Below are 19,449 nucleotides of genomic sequence, written 5' to 3'. Positions count from 1 at the left end.
TTTTTATTTTATTTTTTTTTTTAACAATTTGAATTCAAGAAATATGTAGTTTTCTACTTCCGTTATCACACATTTATTATTATTACACATAAGCAAGGGCAGAGAGACAGGTCCCTATTATGACCAAACACAAAGAAATTACATAAGTAACCTACCAGTAGATACGATATATAATATAAATTTATATATATATATATATATATATATATATATATATATATATATATATATATATATATATATATATATATATATATATATATATATATATATATATATATATATATATATATATATATATATATATTAACAATTTGCAACTATAATAGAAAACGGTCCAGTCTATTTTCTACGGTCCACTGATAAATACCTTGGTACGTTAAAGACTAATGTTGTTAAACAGTCTTTTGTTAGGCACTCTTCGCCACACATAATTTTGAGGTCTTAAAGTATGCATAAAAATTACATCTTTTATACAAATTATTATTAACTTCTGGCATATCAACTTTTTTACCATTATATAAGTTCTCCCAGGATCATATAGAACTATTTATTTGGAAGTATTAGATCACAAGGGGGTTATAATAATAACACAACAGCTCGCCAGTTCATTTCGGCTTACAAAAAATTATGGGTTCATGTTGAACTGATTGACAGCTTTAGAAACAATTGCATACCATTAGAAAAAGTGTCCATTTTAAAATGTGATCCCATCGTGCAAAAAAATAAATCTTCAGAGATTTTCGAATCTTATCGTAACATCCAGCTTTCAATGAAGTAGACATTTAGATTGCATATATAGCAGGTCATGTTGTTCACTAATTGAAAACAAAAATATTATGTGCCGAATGTTCGAATGCATTAATTAATACAACAAAATATGTATACTTTTTTTCCTTTATAAATAAAAAATAAAGGTAGCTTGGAATATCTTTCACCACAACATATGTATTCAACATTTGTTTAAAATCTGAAATTTAAAAAAATAAAATAATAGATTCAAATTGTAAATATATTTCAACTAAAGTAATTGTTGTTAAGGCTGTTTTAGCAGTTCAAGCCAACTGCGATTTGAAATGGGCGTATCACTTACTTTTCTACACTGCTTACGCGAGACCATCTTTACTCAGTGCCGCCGGCCGACGGGTAGTTTAATGACAACAAATACATTATTCTCCATTCAAATTAGTTTTAACACGAACTAACTGACCGTACGTTCATGAGATTTGACGTCACGAAGGCGATAACGATGAAACTAAGCGCCAATGATGAGTAACACGTTTCACTATTAGATTTCAGTATTTTTAGGCAATTTTCTTTAAAGTTGGAACACGCTTTTCTCGATTATTACTGGACACAGAAAGGTGAAACAAAAATCAACGATTACAGAAAAAAAACTCTTTCGAGTGATGGGCTTAAAAAGTTTGGTTATAATAGAACGTTAAACAGTATATTCCAATTTTTCAACGGAAGTTTCAAAAAAATAAAAAAAGTAAAACCATCAGTTTAAAGGCAACATAATTTCGAATAACGTGTCCAAATTTCGAGACATTTTGTCAGTAAATAACAGAGAAAACACTGTCTCTAGGTTTTGATGCACCGATAAAACAGCCTTAAGAGCTTATGTGCAAAATATTGAGCCAATGCTTTTTAAATGCATTCATTTTTTTTAAACCTGAAAAAACTAATAAATATTTTTCTTTTCTAATTTTTCAAGAAGATCCAATGTTTCCTAAACTAATAAATATTTTTTAAAAATTAGAATAAAAATTAATAAATATTTTTCTTTTCTATATGTTCTGTTTCCTCTTGAACCAACCCTGTTTTTTTGAGCTTCTCAATTAGATTCTTCATGTTGGCTACTTGTTTCTCACATCTTTGTAGTTTTCGACGAACATTTCTTAACCTTCTATAAAGTTCACTACTTACTTTCTGTGAATGAACCAAGTCTTTATAAATCTTCCGTTTCTTAGGAGTTAACTCACAAGATGTACTAGGAATATCTTGTGATGTTTGTGGCGTTTGAACATTAATTATGTTTGACAATACTCTTATTTTAGAATTATCTTGGATATGTAGCACCTGTATGAAAAAACAAAACAGTAAATATCACAATATCAAAGATATAATAATATATATATATATATATATATATATATATATATATATATATATATATATATATATATATATATATAAATATATATATATATATATATATGTATATATATATATATATATATATATATATATAAATATATATATATATATATATATATATATATATATATATATATATATATATATATAAATATATATATATATATATATATATATATATATATATATATATATATACAGATTCGGCAAATTTTCAACTACCGTATACGTTATTCAGTATGTGGAACAAAGATAACGCTTAATTGTTTGAATAGAAGTGAGAGGCAGTCACCATCTCGATGGAGTAGGTATGACTTTTAAACAGTGTTGCTATTATTTCTGTTACATCTTTCCTTCTAAAATTTTAGTCCGATACATGAGTCTAAAATAATATTTAAATCCACTACAGTTCATTGTAGAATAAAAATTAATATTGTCCCAAAAAAATTCAAATAAAGTAGCCACGTAATTGTTATTTTCTAATCGATTTTATCAATTACTTTATTAGTTAACAAAGAACAGTGATTTAAGTAATTTATGTGTGGCAACAAAGCATTATTCCCCTGAAGAGTTTAAAATTTTAAGCAACGCCTTCTTTTACAGTGCGAAGCGGCATAAAAATACACCGATGACCCACAGTAATTATCGGACATTGATGGGGTGCAGTTCTTGGCATAAAATTATTTCGTCGCCAACTTTCCGTCGGTAAATCTTTAAGAAAAAGTCAAACACTATAGGTATTCGAGTTTTAAATGTAATTTTTGTAGATTTTTAGCTGTGGTAGCTAGGAAATAAAACAATAATTAACTAACAAACATTAACTAAATATTAATATTATTTTTATAAGAAAAAAACCAATCAAAAAAATTATTCTAAATAATTAAAATTAAAGGCATTTTTAAAAAGTCTCTAACCAATTAAATGTTCAAACAAACCACCATTTTAAGCTAAACAAAATCCGAATCTATCAATTAAAGCAAGTCTCATTGCATTTAGCTGATTTGGTTGTACTCGACTACAAAGTTGAACAATTTTTTCTTACAATTCTGCTAAATTGGTGGCTCGTTCGAATTCATGCCGATATAATTTTGATTTTAGCATTCCTAAGAAATAAAATACCAAAGGTGCTAAATCTGGTGATCTAGGGGGCCATTTTATTGTTCCTCGTGTAGAAATTATTCGTCCAGGAAATGTTTGTTCCAAATAATTTGTAACTTCGATTGCATTATGTGCTGGGCAACCATCCTGTTGAAACCAAACATCATCGATTTTGACCGCAAGGTTTCGAACTGCTGGAATAATCTGATTGCGTAATAAACCTAGATACTTTCGTCCATTCAGATTTCCCGTAATTAAAAATGGACCAATTATATTATCGTTATAAATGCCAGTCCACACATTTAATTTCTTTGGGAATTGTGTTTTCACAGCAATACTCAAATGTTTCTTTTCCCTAGACCAATAGCGGACGACAGATGGATTATGACGTTTATGGATTGTGAATGAAGATTCATCGGAAAACATTTTTTAAAAAGTTATTGTTTTTAAAAAGCAGCAATAAATAACTGTATTATTTCTACAATAGAATGGTTCCCATAATACCATTTCACCATTTGAATCTTTTCTTTTTGAAAATACAGTAGAACCTCGATAGGTCAAACCTCAATAACTTAAAAACCTCTATAACTTCAAAAAATTATATGTTCCCTTCCCATCGGAGCCCAAAACCTCTACAACTTAAAATACACAATCTCGATAACTTAAATAAATAATATCAATATTGGCCCTCAGTAACTTAAAGAAATGTTTTCACAATCTCTATAACATAAAATTGTTTACCAATGACAGCTGAACAGCTTACTGTATCATAAGTTTTGATCACTGTTCTAGAAACATCGATTTAGGTACTGTGTGATAGCTTGCTTAAAATGAGTTCAAAAATAAAATTAACAACGCTAACATATGCTGATAAATTAAAAGCTATAGAAGCAGTAAAAAATGGATTCAAAAGAAAAGAAGTTGCAGCTATGTTTGGAATATACGAGAGTACATTATCAATCATCATAAAAAAGAAACCGAACTATTGTAAAAACAAGAATCAGGAGACAAAAATTGCCGAATTCCCTAATTTGGAACAGTGTTTGTTTACGTGGTTAAAACAGTATCGAAACAAAAACATCAGTATCAGTGGACCCATACTGAAAGAAAAGGCTGTAGAGTTCGCTAATTCACTAAAAATCGATAATTTTAAAGCCAGCAATGGCTGGTTAGAGAATTTCAATAAACGAATGATTTAGCCTTAAAAAAATGTGCGGCGAAAGTACGAGCGTAAGCAAATCAGTCTGCCAAGAATGGAAATCTGACTTGCATAATGTAGTGAATAATTATGATCCCAATGATGTTTTTAATGCTGATGAAACTGGTATGTTTTTTAAATGTCTTCCCGAAAAAACGTTAACATTCAAAAATAAAAAATGTCATGGAGAAAAACACAGCAAGGAACGACTTACGATTCTGCTTTGTGCAAATTCTACGGGCACAGAAAAACTCAAACCTTTAATTATATAGGTAAGTCAAAAAAACCTCGGTGTTTTGCAGGTTTAAAATCACTACCCATGGATTATGAAGCCAATAAAAAAGCATGGATGACAGCAGAACTTTTTAAAAAATGGCTGATTAATATAGATTAGCAAAGGGTAACTTGAAATAGAAAAATTGTTCTGTTCATCGACAACTGAACAGCACATGGGGACATACCACCATTAAGGCAATCAAAGTACAATTTCTTCCACCAAACACAACATCACAACTTCAACCTTTGGATCAGGGTATCATTAAAAATTTTAAAACATTATACAGAAAAGAAGTTGTTAGAAGAATGATAGCTGATATGGAGCAAAATACGATTTCTTCTATCAATGTTCTTCAAGTAATGGGGATGGTGGACAAAACATGGCAAAACGTAACACTCCTCACAGTGAAAAACTGCTTTAGAACCTGTGGTTTTTCTTCAGAACCTCAAGAAATCATTTTGAAGAGAAAGATAATAATGATCCTGAATAATGGAAAAATAACATGTACTGTATTTAAAGTTATAAAGACGATGAATTTAATGACGACCCACAAACTTCATCTAAGAGCATATCAATCAACGAAGCAAGAGTGCTATAACGACTGTACGATCATTTATAGAGCAGTGTAGAAACATAAAAGATAACGTATTTTCTTCTCTATGTTATTGAAAATCAAATCGATTTAGAATCTATGAATTGTTTAAAACAAAAGAAAATCACAGACTTTTTTTAGTAGACTATACCTTTAATTATTGCTTTAACTTTTTGTAACGAATATAATAAATGAATGTAGTGTATGAACGTATGTATGTATGAATGAACGGTACCGAAAAAATGGGAGAAGTCATTCACTGTTGGAGCGGAATAGATAAGAAAGAAAGGGCAAAAGCAGGAATTGCAATTATACTGAAAAAGAAATGGGAACACGCAATCGAAAACTGGGAACCAATAAACGAAAGAATTGCCAAGCTTAACTTAAAAGTATACGGAAGACAAATTATCTTACTAGCAGTATACGGTCCAACAGAAGACAGCTCAATTACAGAAAAAGAACAATTCATAGAACAACTGCAAGAAGAAATCGAAAAGAGAAAGAAGAACCAAGAAATAATTATCGCCGGTGACCTAAATGGAAGAACAGGAAGAAAAGAAAACGACAGAACAGTTGGTAGATTTGGAGAAGATATAATGAACGATAACGGGGAGAGATTGATTGAGCTATGCGAAATAAACAACTTAAAGATCACAAACGGCTTCTACAAACATAAAGACATACATAAATACACTTGGACACAAGAAACAAGAAAATTGAGGTCTATTATTGATTATGTTATAGTAAACCACGAAAGCTCGATAAAAATAAAAGACGTGAGAGTAAAGCGAGGCGCAGAATGCGGCACAGATCACAAACTAGTAATCGCTTGGATGGAATTCCCCTTCATATGGACCCAACAGAAACCGACCCAGGGAGAGTCTGACCAAGTTACGGCTCCGGCTACACCTGTCAATACGTGCTCAACACAAGAAAAGAAATTCAAAATCAATTTATTAGAAGAAGACTCAATAAAAGACCTATATAAGCGAAGATTGGACCGAAAGCTAGAAGAGTTTCGGTATGAATCATTAGAACAAACATACGAACACATAAAAACCTGCATGAAGACAGCAGCCCTAGAAGCTCTTGGAGAAGTGGACCAAAAATACACCCAACAAACTACGAAATTAACCGAAGACACACTAACATGCATAAAAGAGAAAAAAGAACTTCATATAAAATACCTGAACACAAAAAACTATGAGGACTTGGAACTATACAGAAAAAAAAATAAAGAAGTGAAAAGAAAAGTAGCAAATGAAAAAAATGAAAGATGGGAAAAAACATGCACAGAGATAGAACAGCACATAAGAGGAACGAGAAATTCAGAGTCAGGGCGCATCTTAAAATCGCTCCAAAGAAATAAGACAGAGAAAATCAAGATCGGTCAAATCAAAGAAAACGAATGGCAAGAATACTATAAAAAATTGCTAACCGAAGACCGCCCCGAATTCAAACAATCAGAAATAGACGGAATAGAAATCTACACACATGACGAAATCGAATTAAGCCTAGCAGAGGTAAAAAGAACGATCAAAACTCTAAAGAACAAAAAAGCAGAAGGTCCCGGCGGAATACCAAATGAATTGATAAAAAACGGATCGGAAAAGTTATTCCGTATGATACATAAAATGTTTGAGAGAGCACTGAATGGAGAAGACTTACCAGCAGAATGGACCCAAGCATATATGACATCAATATACAAGAAAGGAAATAGAAAAAACTGCGAAAACTATCGGGGAATCAGCATTATATCGTCTATAGGCAGACTGTATGGAAAGACCATAAAGGAAAAATTAGAAATATATGTACAAGATAAAATCGGAGAAGACCAGGCAGGTTTCACAGCGGGGAAAGCATGCTTAGATCACATTTACACGGTCGAACAACTAATAGAAAAAAGAATGGCCAAAAATAGATCCGTCCATCTGGCTTTTGTTGATCTTAAGAAGGCATATGACTCAATACCTAGAACCAAGCTATGGGAAGCAATGGAAAACATCGAAGTTCCACGAAGATTAATAAACGCGGTAAAAGCACTCTACAAGAATAACGAAGTAGCTATCAAAACGGGCAATAGAATATGCAGTCCATTTAAGACGACAAAGGGACTACTACAGGGTTGCTCCACATCCCCCACCCTGTTCAAAATATTCCTGGAAAAAACCCTGAAACCATGGAAAAGAAAGTGCGAAGGAATGGGTATACCAGTAAGGAACGAATATCTATATACGCTAAGTTTTGCCGACGACCAAATAGTGATCGCACAAGACGAGGATGACCTCAGTTTTATGATGAGAAAACTGGAGCAGGAATATACAAAGAATGGGATGGAAATAAACCTAAAGAAAACCGAATACCTAACAACGGAGAATACAGAAATAAAACAGCTGGAAATAGACGAAGGTAAACAAATCAAAGGAACAGACAAGTATAAGTATTTAGGTTTCTTAATATCAAACAAAGGAACAACGGAGGAAGATATAAAAAATAGACTAGGACAAACAAGAGACTGCATACGAAAATTGAACCCGGTACTATGGGATAAGAACATCAGCATGAAAACAAAGAAAAAAATATATAATACCATGACAAGAAGTATCCTCACTTATGGGTGTGAAAATTGGACAATAAATAAGAAAACCAAAAACAAAATAAGAGCAACAGAGATGGAATTTCTAAGGAGAAGCTGCAGAGTAACAAGAAGAGATAGGATAAATAACATGGAGATTAAGAGAATGGGCATGAACTAAGACATAATAGACTACATCGAACAGAAGAGGTTAACCTGGTACGGACATATCAGAAGAGCAGACCAAAATCGGTGGATAAATAGAATAACAGAGTGGAGCCCGATAGGAAGAAGAAAGGTCTTGGCAGACCCCGAAGATCTTTCAGAGATGAGGTGGACGAAGCAATGAGTAGAAGAAACCTACAGGAAGGGGACTGGCTAAACAGGAAAAATTGGAGAAAACGGTTGAGTGAAGGAATACAGTGAAAACTGTGGAAATCCTTGTATATATATATATATATATATATATATATATATATATATATATATATATATATATATATATATATATATATATGTAGTGTATGTAGTAATGTAGTGTATAATAAATGCCTATATTTTAATGAACTTCTGACCTATATTAATCCATCACAACATAGACCCTTGATAACTTAAAACCTCTATAACTTAAAATATTTGGTTTTGGTAACTTAAAAGTAATGATATAATCGTTTAAAAAATAATACTTACATGATTACTTCATGTAAGGTTTGTTGGGGCAATATTAATTTTCATTCTACAATGAACTGTAGTGGATTTAAACATTATGTTACACTCATGTATCCGACTAATATTTTAGAAGGAATTATGTAACAGAAATTTCGCAACACTGTTTAAAAATTAGACTCGCTACTCCAAGTGCGTGGATTGTGTCTCACTCGTATTCAAACAATTAAGTGTTACCTTTGTTCCACATACTGAATAACGTATACGGTAGTTGAAAATTTGCCGAATCGGTATATATATATATATATATATATATATATATATATATATATATATATAGGTTTAGAAAAAATGAGCCCCCTTAATTTAATTAATTAGTAGTTTAAGATATATCTGATATTAATTAATATACAAGTATGTAAATGGTTTAAAACTTAAGTTGACTGCATTTGAAAACATATTTAATATTAGTTTTATAAAAATGTTATTCATAAAAAGTTCTGAAACTTCATAAACCTAAAATACCATAACATATATAAAACTTCATTTTGTACACAAATAAAGTAGCTTTATTATAAAAAAAGCATAAATCATATTTTTAAACGCAAAAAACTGCTGTTGTTACATCAAAAAAAATGTCAAATAGTACATATTTAAAGAATGGCCAAAACAAAAATGTGATTAATTATTAACTAGTACTTTATACAAAATATCAAGAACCTTCTAGTTGAAATCTCTTTGTTTACACCTATACAAACTTATTTATTTGCAAATGAAAGCAAGTGAAATGTACAATTGAAGTTGTATACTGTATAATGTCCAGGTGTAATTCAGAATATTACCTATATTATTTTAATAACCTACTTCATTTATTAATATTTATATTTATTGTTACCTGAGATTCACCAATTGTAGGGATTGCATTCTCACGCAAACGGATAACAGCTAATGAGGTCCTATCTATACAGTCCTCCGCGAAATGTTTAGAACACAATTTACTAAATTTTGAAGGTTGCCAGTCCCCAGTTCCCACACTATTTACGAACTGTATCCAGGCATTTCTCCTTTCAACATCTTTAGGAAATCTACAACCACATAAACCAAATTAAAAATATTACCTGTTCTTTTTACAAGCGGCACCACTAAAAACGGAAGTAATACCGCCCTGTACACTGTTTACAATTTCATACAAACCTATGAAAAGATATTCCAGTGGAGATTTTCTTATTGTTACGAGTGTTATTTGGACACAAAATAAAAGAACACGATGTCATAATAGTTTCACTTTAAATAAACGTAAAAACCGTACAAAAATAAGTTCAAAATATTTTTAAAATTAAATTTCTATGCACAGAACTACTAGACACAAACAACAATCTGTCAGATACTCACCAATATGGCGAACCGATCCCATCCATTCCACCGTATGTCATATCCCCTCTCTTACATATCTCTGGGATAGACAGAGATCATATCTCTGGGGATAGATTATTCTGTGACAAGAAACACAACACAGAACCATGGATTGTACCATGACACAGAACTGATAACAGCACACACGCCACAAACAAATAAACAAACACTTCGACACACCCAATGACCTGTCACTGTGATGCCAAAACCACCGAACAACGTTGTTCGGTGCCAAAACTCACGATTAATCTTGAGATTACACGAATTATACACGATTTCACGAATTAATATGGGAATTTACACGATTGTTACTCACTTTAGAAGAATAACTAGTTTTGTACATAATTTTGTAAAGAAATTACTTAGAGACAGAAAAACCCTGTTAACAAAACCGTTATAACTAAACGAAAAAGGAGTTAAAAGTATTAATTTTATTTCTACCATCCACAATTCGCTGCTATAGTCCTACCTTATGACGGCCGATATGATCAGTGAGGCGTTAATATTTCATTTCGATCGCTTGAAAAATAAAAATATTAAATTTCCTGTAGATTATGTTCAGTAATAATATTAGATTTTACTGTACCTATCAAAGGCAAATAAAATGAATTTAATATGTATATATAGGGCGTGTTAAAAGAAGTGGGACGGAATATTTCGAATACTCGAAATTACTTGTCGACATCAAATGTTTATCAATGTCTCTAAAAGTCTCTATTTTGCGTAGAGTGAAAATTATACGAATGGTTTTGCATGCAGTAACATTGAAAAATACTTGCCAAATTCCTGGTATGTCCAAATTTTAATAAAATACATCCAAGACTTTACTTTATGTAGACACTGTATTAAATATAACCTTGAAACAAATTGGCACTAAAACACTTCCGATTTTTCAGTAAAAATCTATTGAGAGTATGCAGTCCAGTAATTAGACCGAAGATACTTTATCGTTTAACTAAAACACAACACAAAGTCCGAATTGAATTCCCGAAACACTTTTTTCTTAGTTCTTTTTAGCAAACGATTTGTCCTGTTCACTGTCTGATATTTCACTATCAGAGTCGTCATTATCTAAATCGTCTATCCGAATAATTAGAGGCCGGACCTCATCTATAACTCGCTCGGTTTAAAAAGATTGAACGATTTTGTCTTCGGTAGGTCTAATACAATTTTGCCATTGTTCTGCCTTTATTTGTTCTAGCGATTCTTTCCATAAACTAAGAACGCTAGTGTCATCTGTTGTTTTGGATGCATGTTTATCACACAAATTTTTGGCTATACCCCAAACTAACTCAATTGCATTATGTGGCAATGGTAGGGAGGAAGTCGAAGAACTTCATGGCCATATTTAAGAGCCATTTGGTCAATAACAAATTTCTTTTGAATTTTGTGCTCTCCACACCTTTGAAGTAAATCGACTTTTAAAAAATATATCACTGTGATAAATTTTTTTTCTGTCAACAACAAATTTTATTTCTTCTTTTGTCCAGCTGCTTGAAGGAAATCTCTCTTCTACTCTTGAGTGGTAGGATGCATTATCCAACACTATTATATATTTTCAGCTCACTTAGTAAGCTAATGTGAGAATAGGTTTTCCTTTTCATCAACCATTGTTTACATCAGACAGCACGCTTTTTATTCGGGATTTTCTTTTTCACGAGAACAAAAGCGGCGACAGCGAGCGTATCGTCGTCCGAGCTCGACATATTTTATTAAACTACCTCTATTTTTATCAAGCATGCTTGTACGTGTGGTGCCAAAGGCAAATGGTGCATACTTGTACAAAAAGATTGAACAAGCATGCTGACCAAACGTGTAGTTGTGTCTTTAGCGGCCTTAAGGAAGTTTTTGCTACAGCAGACATGTCAAGTTGGCCGTATTCTGTGGAAATTAATAAACTGAAGTATTTTTTAGATAGATATTTATTGTTTTTAAAAAACTAGTTTTATAAAAATAAAACGTGTACAAATTATAACAACTACTCTAGTAAGTATTAACAACTGTAATAGAAAGATAAGCGCTATCACTAACTGAATTGGAGAACAGGTTTAGTGAACATCAACTAAATAAATGAGCAACTGAAGCGTAATCAATAAAAAAATGAAGTTTAAGAATATTATAAATTAAAACAACCCATAAGGTCGGTACAATTGTTAGGGGGAGCAATATCCGGTTTCATTAAACAGTAAACGGGACATTCAAATAGTAAATAGTAAAGAGTTTCCAACTTGTTTGTGTTGCAAATAGGCAAATTTCGCATGGTCCAATATGATAAAATATGTTATACTCTTATAGGTGAATTTTAACGCATAGCAATTATATGTTCGAAGCCGCACTTTGGTACGAATGTATTTTATAGGAATTTTAAATTCTAGATATTTCTGTACAGTAAAACCTCGCTATAACGGACAAAAAATCCGGAAACATGTAAAAAAAATAAATTATATATATATATATATATATATATATATATATATATATATATATATATATATATGCCTAACCCGTCATAAGCACATTTCTAATAGTAATATTTGTAAGAGTAAGATAATATATCTATGAGATATAAATTTACACATTTGTAGGGAAGAGAGAGATAAAAAAAGGAGAGAAAGGGGGGATTCCCTAATATAACAACGCGTAGGTTTCTATGCTTATATTGTGTGTTTACCACGCTGGCCGGGGATTCAAGCAACTCTATAGCAGTTTGACTTGTTTATTCGTTTTCAATGAGTACATTTACGGCCGGTTTCCGAAACGTTATTCAAATCTCCAATCATGTAATCAAGTATCAAATTTGATCAATTGTTAACAAGCGACAGGTTTCCGAAACGAAAATTATGGTATAATTACGTGATCACCGATTATAGATTATTTGACATACGATTTTACATGGAAACAGTAGAATCGATTGTAATCGTTTATTATTTCTGTACGAATTGTTCTTTATCTTGCTCTAAATTAAGAAAGTAATGTTGCTGTTTCACTTTACCATCATTCCTGTTTATGTGTAATCTGCATTCTGAAAATCAACAAACAAACATAACCTAACTAACTAATAATTTTGTGTCGTTCGTTAATGTTTACCAATTTGTCATTTATCATCTTTAATTCTTAAAATAAACCTTTGTAACAATATTTTTGGGTTCTTTCTAAACAACAGCTTTTTATAAAACACCTTAGATTTATGTATCTTACAACGTAACCAAAGATTTTATTTTATTTACTTACAACCGTTGGTACATAACCAAAGATTATAAGATTAATCGTCCAAAAATCTCAGATTACCTGACAAGCTAGTATGACAGAAGTTTGACATAGATAAAACGATAATTAGCGTTTCGGAAACCCAAAATACTTCTGACAGGCTGTTAATCATCGATTATTTGCTTGTTAGATTAGTTAATGTGTGTTATGTGATTGAAGTTTGATCGATGTTTCTGCAACTCAAAATGCATTTAATCGACTGTTAACAGTAGATTACCTAATTTTGATAATGATCAGCCTTTCGGAAACCGGCTGTTAGTGTACGCCAGTATAAATTAAAATTTTCGCAGTCCTACCCTTCAAATATGGATCAATCTAACGATTAATCAAAAACTAGAAATTATACAAAAGCTGGAGTTTGGAACGACTGCGTCTCATATATGTGATCAATATGGCATAAAAATACAAACTGTTTCGGCTTTAAAAAATAACAAAAGCAAAATAAATTTGCATTAATGTGATGTAGGAGGGAACAGCAGTCTCAGAAATCGAATGAAATTGGCTCGTGAAACTTAACTGGAAGATGCCCGGTTCGGACAGTCGAATTGAAATCATATGGACATACCATTCAGAGCAAGTGATGGATGGCTCTGGAGCTTTCACAAAAGACACGGAATAATAAATCAAATAATTTACGGCGAAGCTTAAAGTGCACCAAAAGAACAGAACCCAGTAGCCAAAAATTAGTAGAAGATATAAGTAACGAAATGCTATTAGAATCTCCGATTTACAATGCTGACGAAACTGGTTTGTTATGGCGCACTTTGCAGAAAAGCACACAAGCCTCCAAACATGAAAAATCGAATTCTGGAAGAAAAATCAGCAAGGACAGGATCTCGGCGCTGTTTTGTGTTAACGCCGATGGATCGCATATATTGACTCCTGTAATGATTGGCAAATCTCGTAAACCTAGAGTTTTAAAAGATATAATGCATCATCTGCCCGTTTCAGGAAGGCATGAAGGTATCTAGGAAGAGAAGAAATTAGAAATATCGCCAGAAGAGGTGAAATGTTTTTTGCTTTTAAACAAGGCTTCTGTACATTCCTCTGCAAATATTCTAATTTCATTCTAAATTCCAAAAAATAAAACTTATTATCTTATTCAACCCATGGATCAGGGAATAATTTTGGCAACCAAACGACTATATCGCAGAAAGTTTTTAGACTAAGTAATGGTTGTATTGCTTCGATACGAGACGATATTGGTACCCAACAACTCAGATGGTACGGTCATGTACAGAGAATGAGAGAAAGCATCAATAGAGAAATGACAGACAGAGACATAGAAGAAGACTTATGGATGAATCGAGAGGAGTGGCAACTGGGTATCGGAAGACGTAGGAGAACGTTTTAAACCGATCTATGTGTATATATGGTTGTATTGCATGATGGATATAATGCAGAATATACAGGTCTTACAATTTAAAATCAAAATTTGCTGCAGCATGGGAGGAGGTGAAAGAACAAACATTAAAAAAATGGTTGGAAGAATTTGTTTGATGGCCAAGATGCAGACATAGATTTCGAAAGGTCGGAAGTTACTGATTTCTGTAGGACAATACATAATAATGCCGGAGAACATGTAGCTGAGGAAGATGTTTTACAATAGCTAGAAGTAGATGAAGGTGACCCCTGGATATAACATCATGACTGAAAGTGAAATAGCAGATGAAGTTATAAACCTAAAAAATTAGGATGGAAGTGAAGATAGCGAAGACGACGACAAAGCAACACTGCCAAAAATGAAGTTATCAGAGGTAAGATCGCATCTCAGTTCAATTGCATTCTACACATTTTCGTAATTTTAGAAAGCTGATCATAAAAAACAGCAAACATCGGAAGTACAAATGAAACATAATTCCTTTTTTCAAAACAGGATTACCGACAGCAAGCGCTTCGATATTAACAGCAACGTCACTTCATGACGAATGTCCGAAGACAATTAAATATAATTTTGTTTGTATTTTGTAATTTTTACATATATCTAAATATAGTGTACATAAGTACATATTTTCAAAAAAGCTTTTTGCTTTATTTTAAATATATTCTTACATAACGGACACCTCATCCCCCAAATAGTTCGTTAAATCGAGGTTTTACTGTACTGTAGTATCTACGAATTAATTCTTTGTAAATAGTTAAGAGTGTTGATAGGTAAACTGTGCACCTCTTTTTGATGAAGCAGATCCATTAATTTTTGTAACACGCTTTTCTTGTATTTTAACAGCCAATTAGAAATGTTTCTGCCCCAAGAGAATTCATAGTTTAATATTTCAAAATGTTGCTTAAATTGTGAGCCCAGTTGCATTTGTTCTTATTTACTGAAGTAAGTTGAAGCTAGCGCAGAAAACAAATAGGCGGAAGTCCTGAATCGTGCATTTGCGATAGCTTGAGGCAATTTAAAGCAAACTTGATAATAGTGAAAGAAATTTTGATTCTTCCTGTTTCAAATCTAAAAGCATAATCAGGTGTATTGATACTAAGATATGTTTTAAAAAAACGCTATTTGTATTCTTTCCAACTAGTCAGCATATATTATTTTCGAAAAGGACACAGCTCATAACAAGGCTTTGAACAAACGAAGTTTCACACAAGATGTCCAAGAATGCATTTTGATGTTAGCCATTAAACCTATTACATATATTGAATATTGCACGTTTTGCTCTTTGTAATGTAAACATTGCAAGGGAATAAAGAAGGAAAAAAATAAGGGGTAGTAATAATTATTTAAGTAATTATTATATATTCCAAATTAATAAAGAATAAATTCGACACAGTTTAACGTATGCATTTCAAATTAAAAATAATAACAATTGACCCAGTTTAATACATGCCTGAATGTTTAAAAAATTACGACAGTTTAGACCTTGATGGAAAATAATACAAAGTCCGAATTGTTAAACAAGTGATAAGAATTGAGCTGACTAAGAAGTTTACATGGCGTGAACCAGTTTAACACATGGAATAGATGGCATAATCAGCGAAAACGTAGAAACAAATCTCCACTTCGGACGTGACAAAAGAATCTAAGGTACGAGTTGGCAATAGATAAAAACAAACAGAAGTTGGTCAAACGAGTAGTAAGGTGCTGGTGACCAAACCAGGCAGTAGTAGCGTTCTGGCAACCGGAGCCAGAGTGTATCCGGGCGCATCCGGTGCCAGTGGTACCTCGGCAGTCAGCGCGGCAAGCGTTAGCTAAATCATCGCAATATTCGTGTGCAACGGAAGGTAGAGATTCGAAAATACGAATTTTTCGTCTCGCTCAGTACCGCCATAACGTACAGTGAATTCCAGCGTTCCTCCAGACTATTCCAGAGTTCCAGTTTGGACTACAAGGCGTATTCATTAGCTATAGCCTAAGTACGCTAAGGTAACGAACAATTTTTACTAACCATTTTGGGAACCATTAATAGTAGGTTATCCGCTTTTAAATTCCCTTAGTAAATCTCTTCTCGTCTCCCTTCGCAAACAATATATCCACTAATAGCTCATTGTACGTTTTGTGTAGTAGTTGTAAAATTACGATTTGTTAATTATACAGTAAGTTGAAAGTGGCTTGTTTTATTTTACCGTTAGATAGAGACAAGAAGGGAACACATTTTTGGTTGTACAACTTCCTGGCTTCTAACGCAAGCCCATAGCCTCTCACTCTTTGCAGGACCTTAGACCGAGAAGTCCTTAATCCCTTTCCTCCCAAAATCTCCCTACCCTCTTGTAAATCCGCGAGGGCGAAATCACGACCTATTCGAACTAGTGGACCAGTATGCCTCAAATTCGCTCGGACAGCTAAATCTCCTTTAAACACAGGGGATATTTTAGTGGTGACAGTGCTAAGCATACCTTAGCTTCAATCCTATAGTGGTGACAGTGCTAAGCATCCCTTAGCTCTCAATCAAACATATTTTACATATTTCAATCTTAGATTTATTACAGTTTCAATCCTAAATTATTAGATCTTTCTACGGGTGTATCAGCCACTGCTTTAAATTGAGGTAGGGCGACTCATATGTATACAAATTTGTTAACAACTTCAATTGTTTAGCTTTTATAAAGAAATTTACCACCCCTACTACCGATGAGACCGCTTCGGGCAAAAGGAAGAATTTTGGTTTGGTCTTCATACACAGTTAGCTGGTTTTGGTCACAGTACTTTGCGCTTTTTTAGTCGCAGTCGTACAACAAAAGTGAGGGTGAATACTTATCAATACAACCCCTTGATTCCCTGAACCATGACTGACACTCAGGAAGAACATTATTTTCTTCAAAACAATCCGAGTCGGCTTTTTTTTTTAAATATTAGTAAATTTTTTCTTAATACAATTTTGTTTTATACTCGATCAATCAAGTGACCACTAACTTCATAAATAAGTACACATTATTTTTTTAGAATTACTTTATATTTTAACTATTAATCTCCAATATGTGTTGTCACATGCTTCAATAATCTATTATTTTCAGTAAACTGTTAACAGCAAATTTTGCACTTGTAAGGCTTATATTTAGTGTGCATTCTCAGTAGTTGAAAGGTTTTTCTCTAGTGTGTATGCTTACATGTCTTTTCAAAGCTCCAGAATAACTAAATTCCTTAGAACAAATTTTACACTTATACCGCTTTTCTCCAGTGTGCACTCTTGAATGAATTTTCAAAGTTCCATCACGACTAAATTGCTTAGAACAAATTTCACACTTGTAAGGCTTTTCGCCAGTGTGTATCCTTAAATGATTTTTCAAGGTCCCATCTTGACTAAATTGCTTAAAACAAATTTCACACTTGTAAGGTTTTTCTCCAGTGTGTGTAATCAAATGTCTTTTCAAATTACCTGCTTGAATAAATTGCTTAAAACAAATTTCACAGTTGTAAGGCTTTACTCCAGTGTGTATCCTTAAATGATTTTTTAAAGTTCCAGCTTCACTAAATTGCTTAGAACAAATTTCACACTTGTGAGGCTTTTCTCCAGTGTGTATCCTTAAATGATTTTTCAAGATTCCATCTTGACTAAATTGCTTAAAATAAATTTCACACTTGTAAGGTTTTTCTCCAGTGTGTGTAATCAAATGTCTTTTCAAATTACCTGCTTGAATAAATTGCTTAAAACAAATTTCACAGTTGTAAGGCTTTACTCCAGTGTGTATCCTTAAATGATTTTTTAAAGTTCCAGCTTCACTAAATTGCTTAGAACAAATTTCACACTTGTGAGGCTTTTCTCCAGTGTGTATCCTTAAATGATTTTTCAAGATTCCATCTTGACTAAATTGCTTAAAACAAATTTCACACTTGTAAGGCTTTTCTCCAGTGTGTATCCTTAAATGCTTTTTTAAAATTCTAGCATCACTAAATTCCTTAGAACAAATTTTACACTTATACCGCTTTTCTCCAGTGTGCACTCTTGAATGAATTTTCAAAGTTCCATCACGACTAAATTGCTTAGAACAAATTTCACACTTGTAAGGCTTTTCGCCAGTGTGTATCCTTAAATGATTTTTCAAGGTCCCATCTTGACTAAATTGCTTAAAACAAATTTCACACTTGTAAGGCTTTACTCCAGTGTGTATCCTTAAATGATTTTTCAAGATCCCATCTTGACTAAATTGCTTAAAACAAATTTCACACTTGTAAGGTTTTTCTCCAGTGTGTGTAATCAAATGTCTTTTCAAATTACCTGCTTGAATAAATTGCTTAAAACAAATTTCACAGTTGTAAGGCTTTACTCCAGTGTGTATCCTTAAATGATTTTTCAAGATTCCATCTTGACTAAATTGCTTCAAACAAATTTCACACTTGTAAGGCTTTTCTCCAGTGTGTATCCTTAAATGTTTTTTTAAAATTCTAGCATCACTAAATTCCTTAGAACAAATTTTACACTTATACCGCTTTTCTCCAGTGTGCACTCTTGAATGAATTTTCAAAGTTCCATCACGACTAAATTGCTTAGAACAAATTTCACACTTGTAAGGCTTTTCGCCAGAGTGTATCCTTAAATGTCTTTTCAAGGTCCCATCTTGACTAAATTGCTTAAAACAAATTTCACATTTGTAAGGCTTTACTCCAGTGTGAATCCTTAAATGATTTTTCAAGATCCCATCTTGACTAAATTGCTTAAAACAAATTTCACACTTGTAAGGTTTTTCTCCAGTGTGTCTAATCAATGTCTTTTCAAATTACCTGCTTGAATAAATTGCTTAAAACAAATTTTACACTTGTA

The 19,449-nt window shown here is 32.4% G+C and overlaps 1 protein-coding gene and 1 long non-coding RNA gene across 2 annotated transcripts; both read right to left on the bottom strand.

Moving 5' to 3' along the window:
• Positions 1-2,000: 2,000 nt before the first annotated feature.
• Positions 2,001-9,954, bottom strand: LOC140437516 (uncharacterized). The gene is made up of 3 exons (XR_011950387.1): positions 9,761-9,954; positions 9,462-9,651; positions 2,001-2,082 (listed from the first exon to the last, which is right to left on the bottom strand). It is a non-coding gene; the product is annotated as an uncharacterized lncRNA (long non-coding RNA).
• Positions 9,955-14,677: 4,723 nt separating this feature from the next.
• Positions 14,678-19,405, bottom strand: LOC140442806 (uncharacterized; the record flags this gene model as incomplete). The annotated part of the gene is made up of 1 exon (XM_072533782.1): positions 14,678-19,405. A coding segment is annotated over one exon (1,647 nt), but the record flags the coding sequence as incomplete, so codon positions are not given.
• Between the last annotated feature and the right edge of the window lie 44 nt (positions 19,406-19,449).

This window comes from Diabrotica undecimpunctata, chromosome 1 (genome assembly GCF_040954645.1).
Source record: "Diabrotica undecimpunctata isolate CICGRU chromosome 1, icDiaUnde3, whole genome shotgun sequence".
Taxonomy (NCBI): Eukaryota; Metazoa; Arthropoda; class Insecta; order Coleoptera; family Chrysomelidae; genus Diabrotica; species Diabrotica undecimpunctata.
The sequence above is the reverse complement of the archived record's forward strand: the minus strand, read 5'-3'. Positions and strand labels throughout refer to the sequence as shown.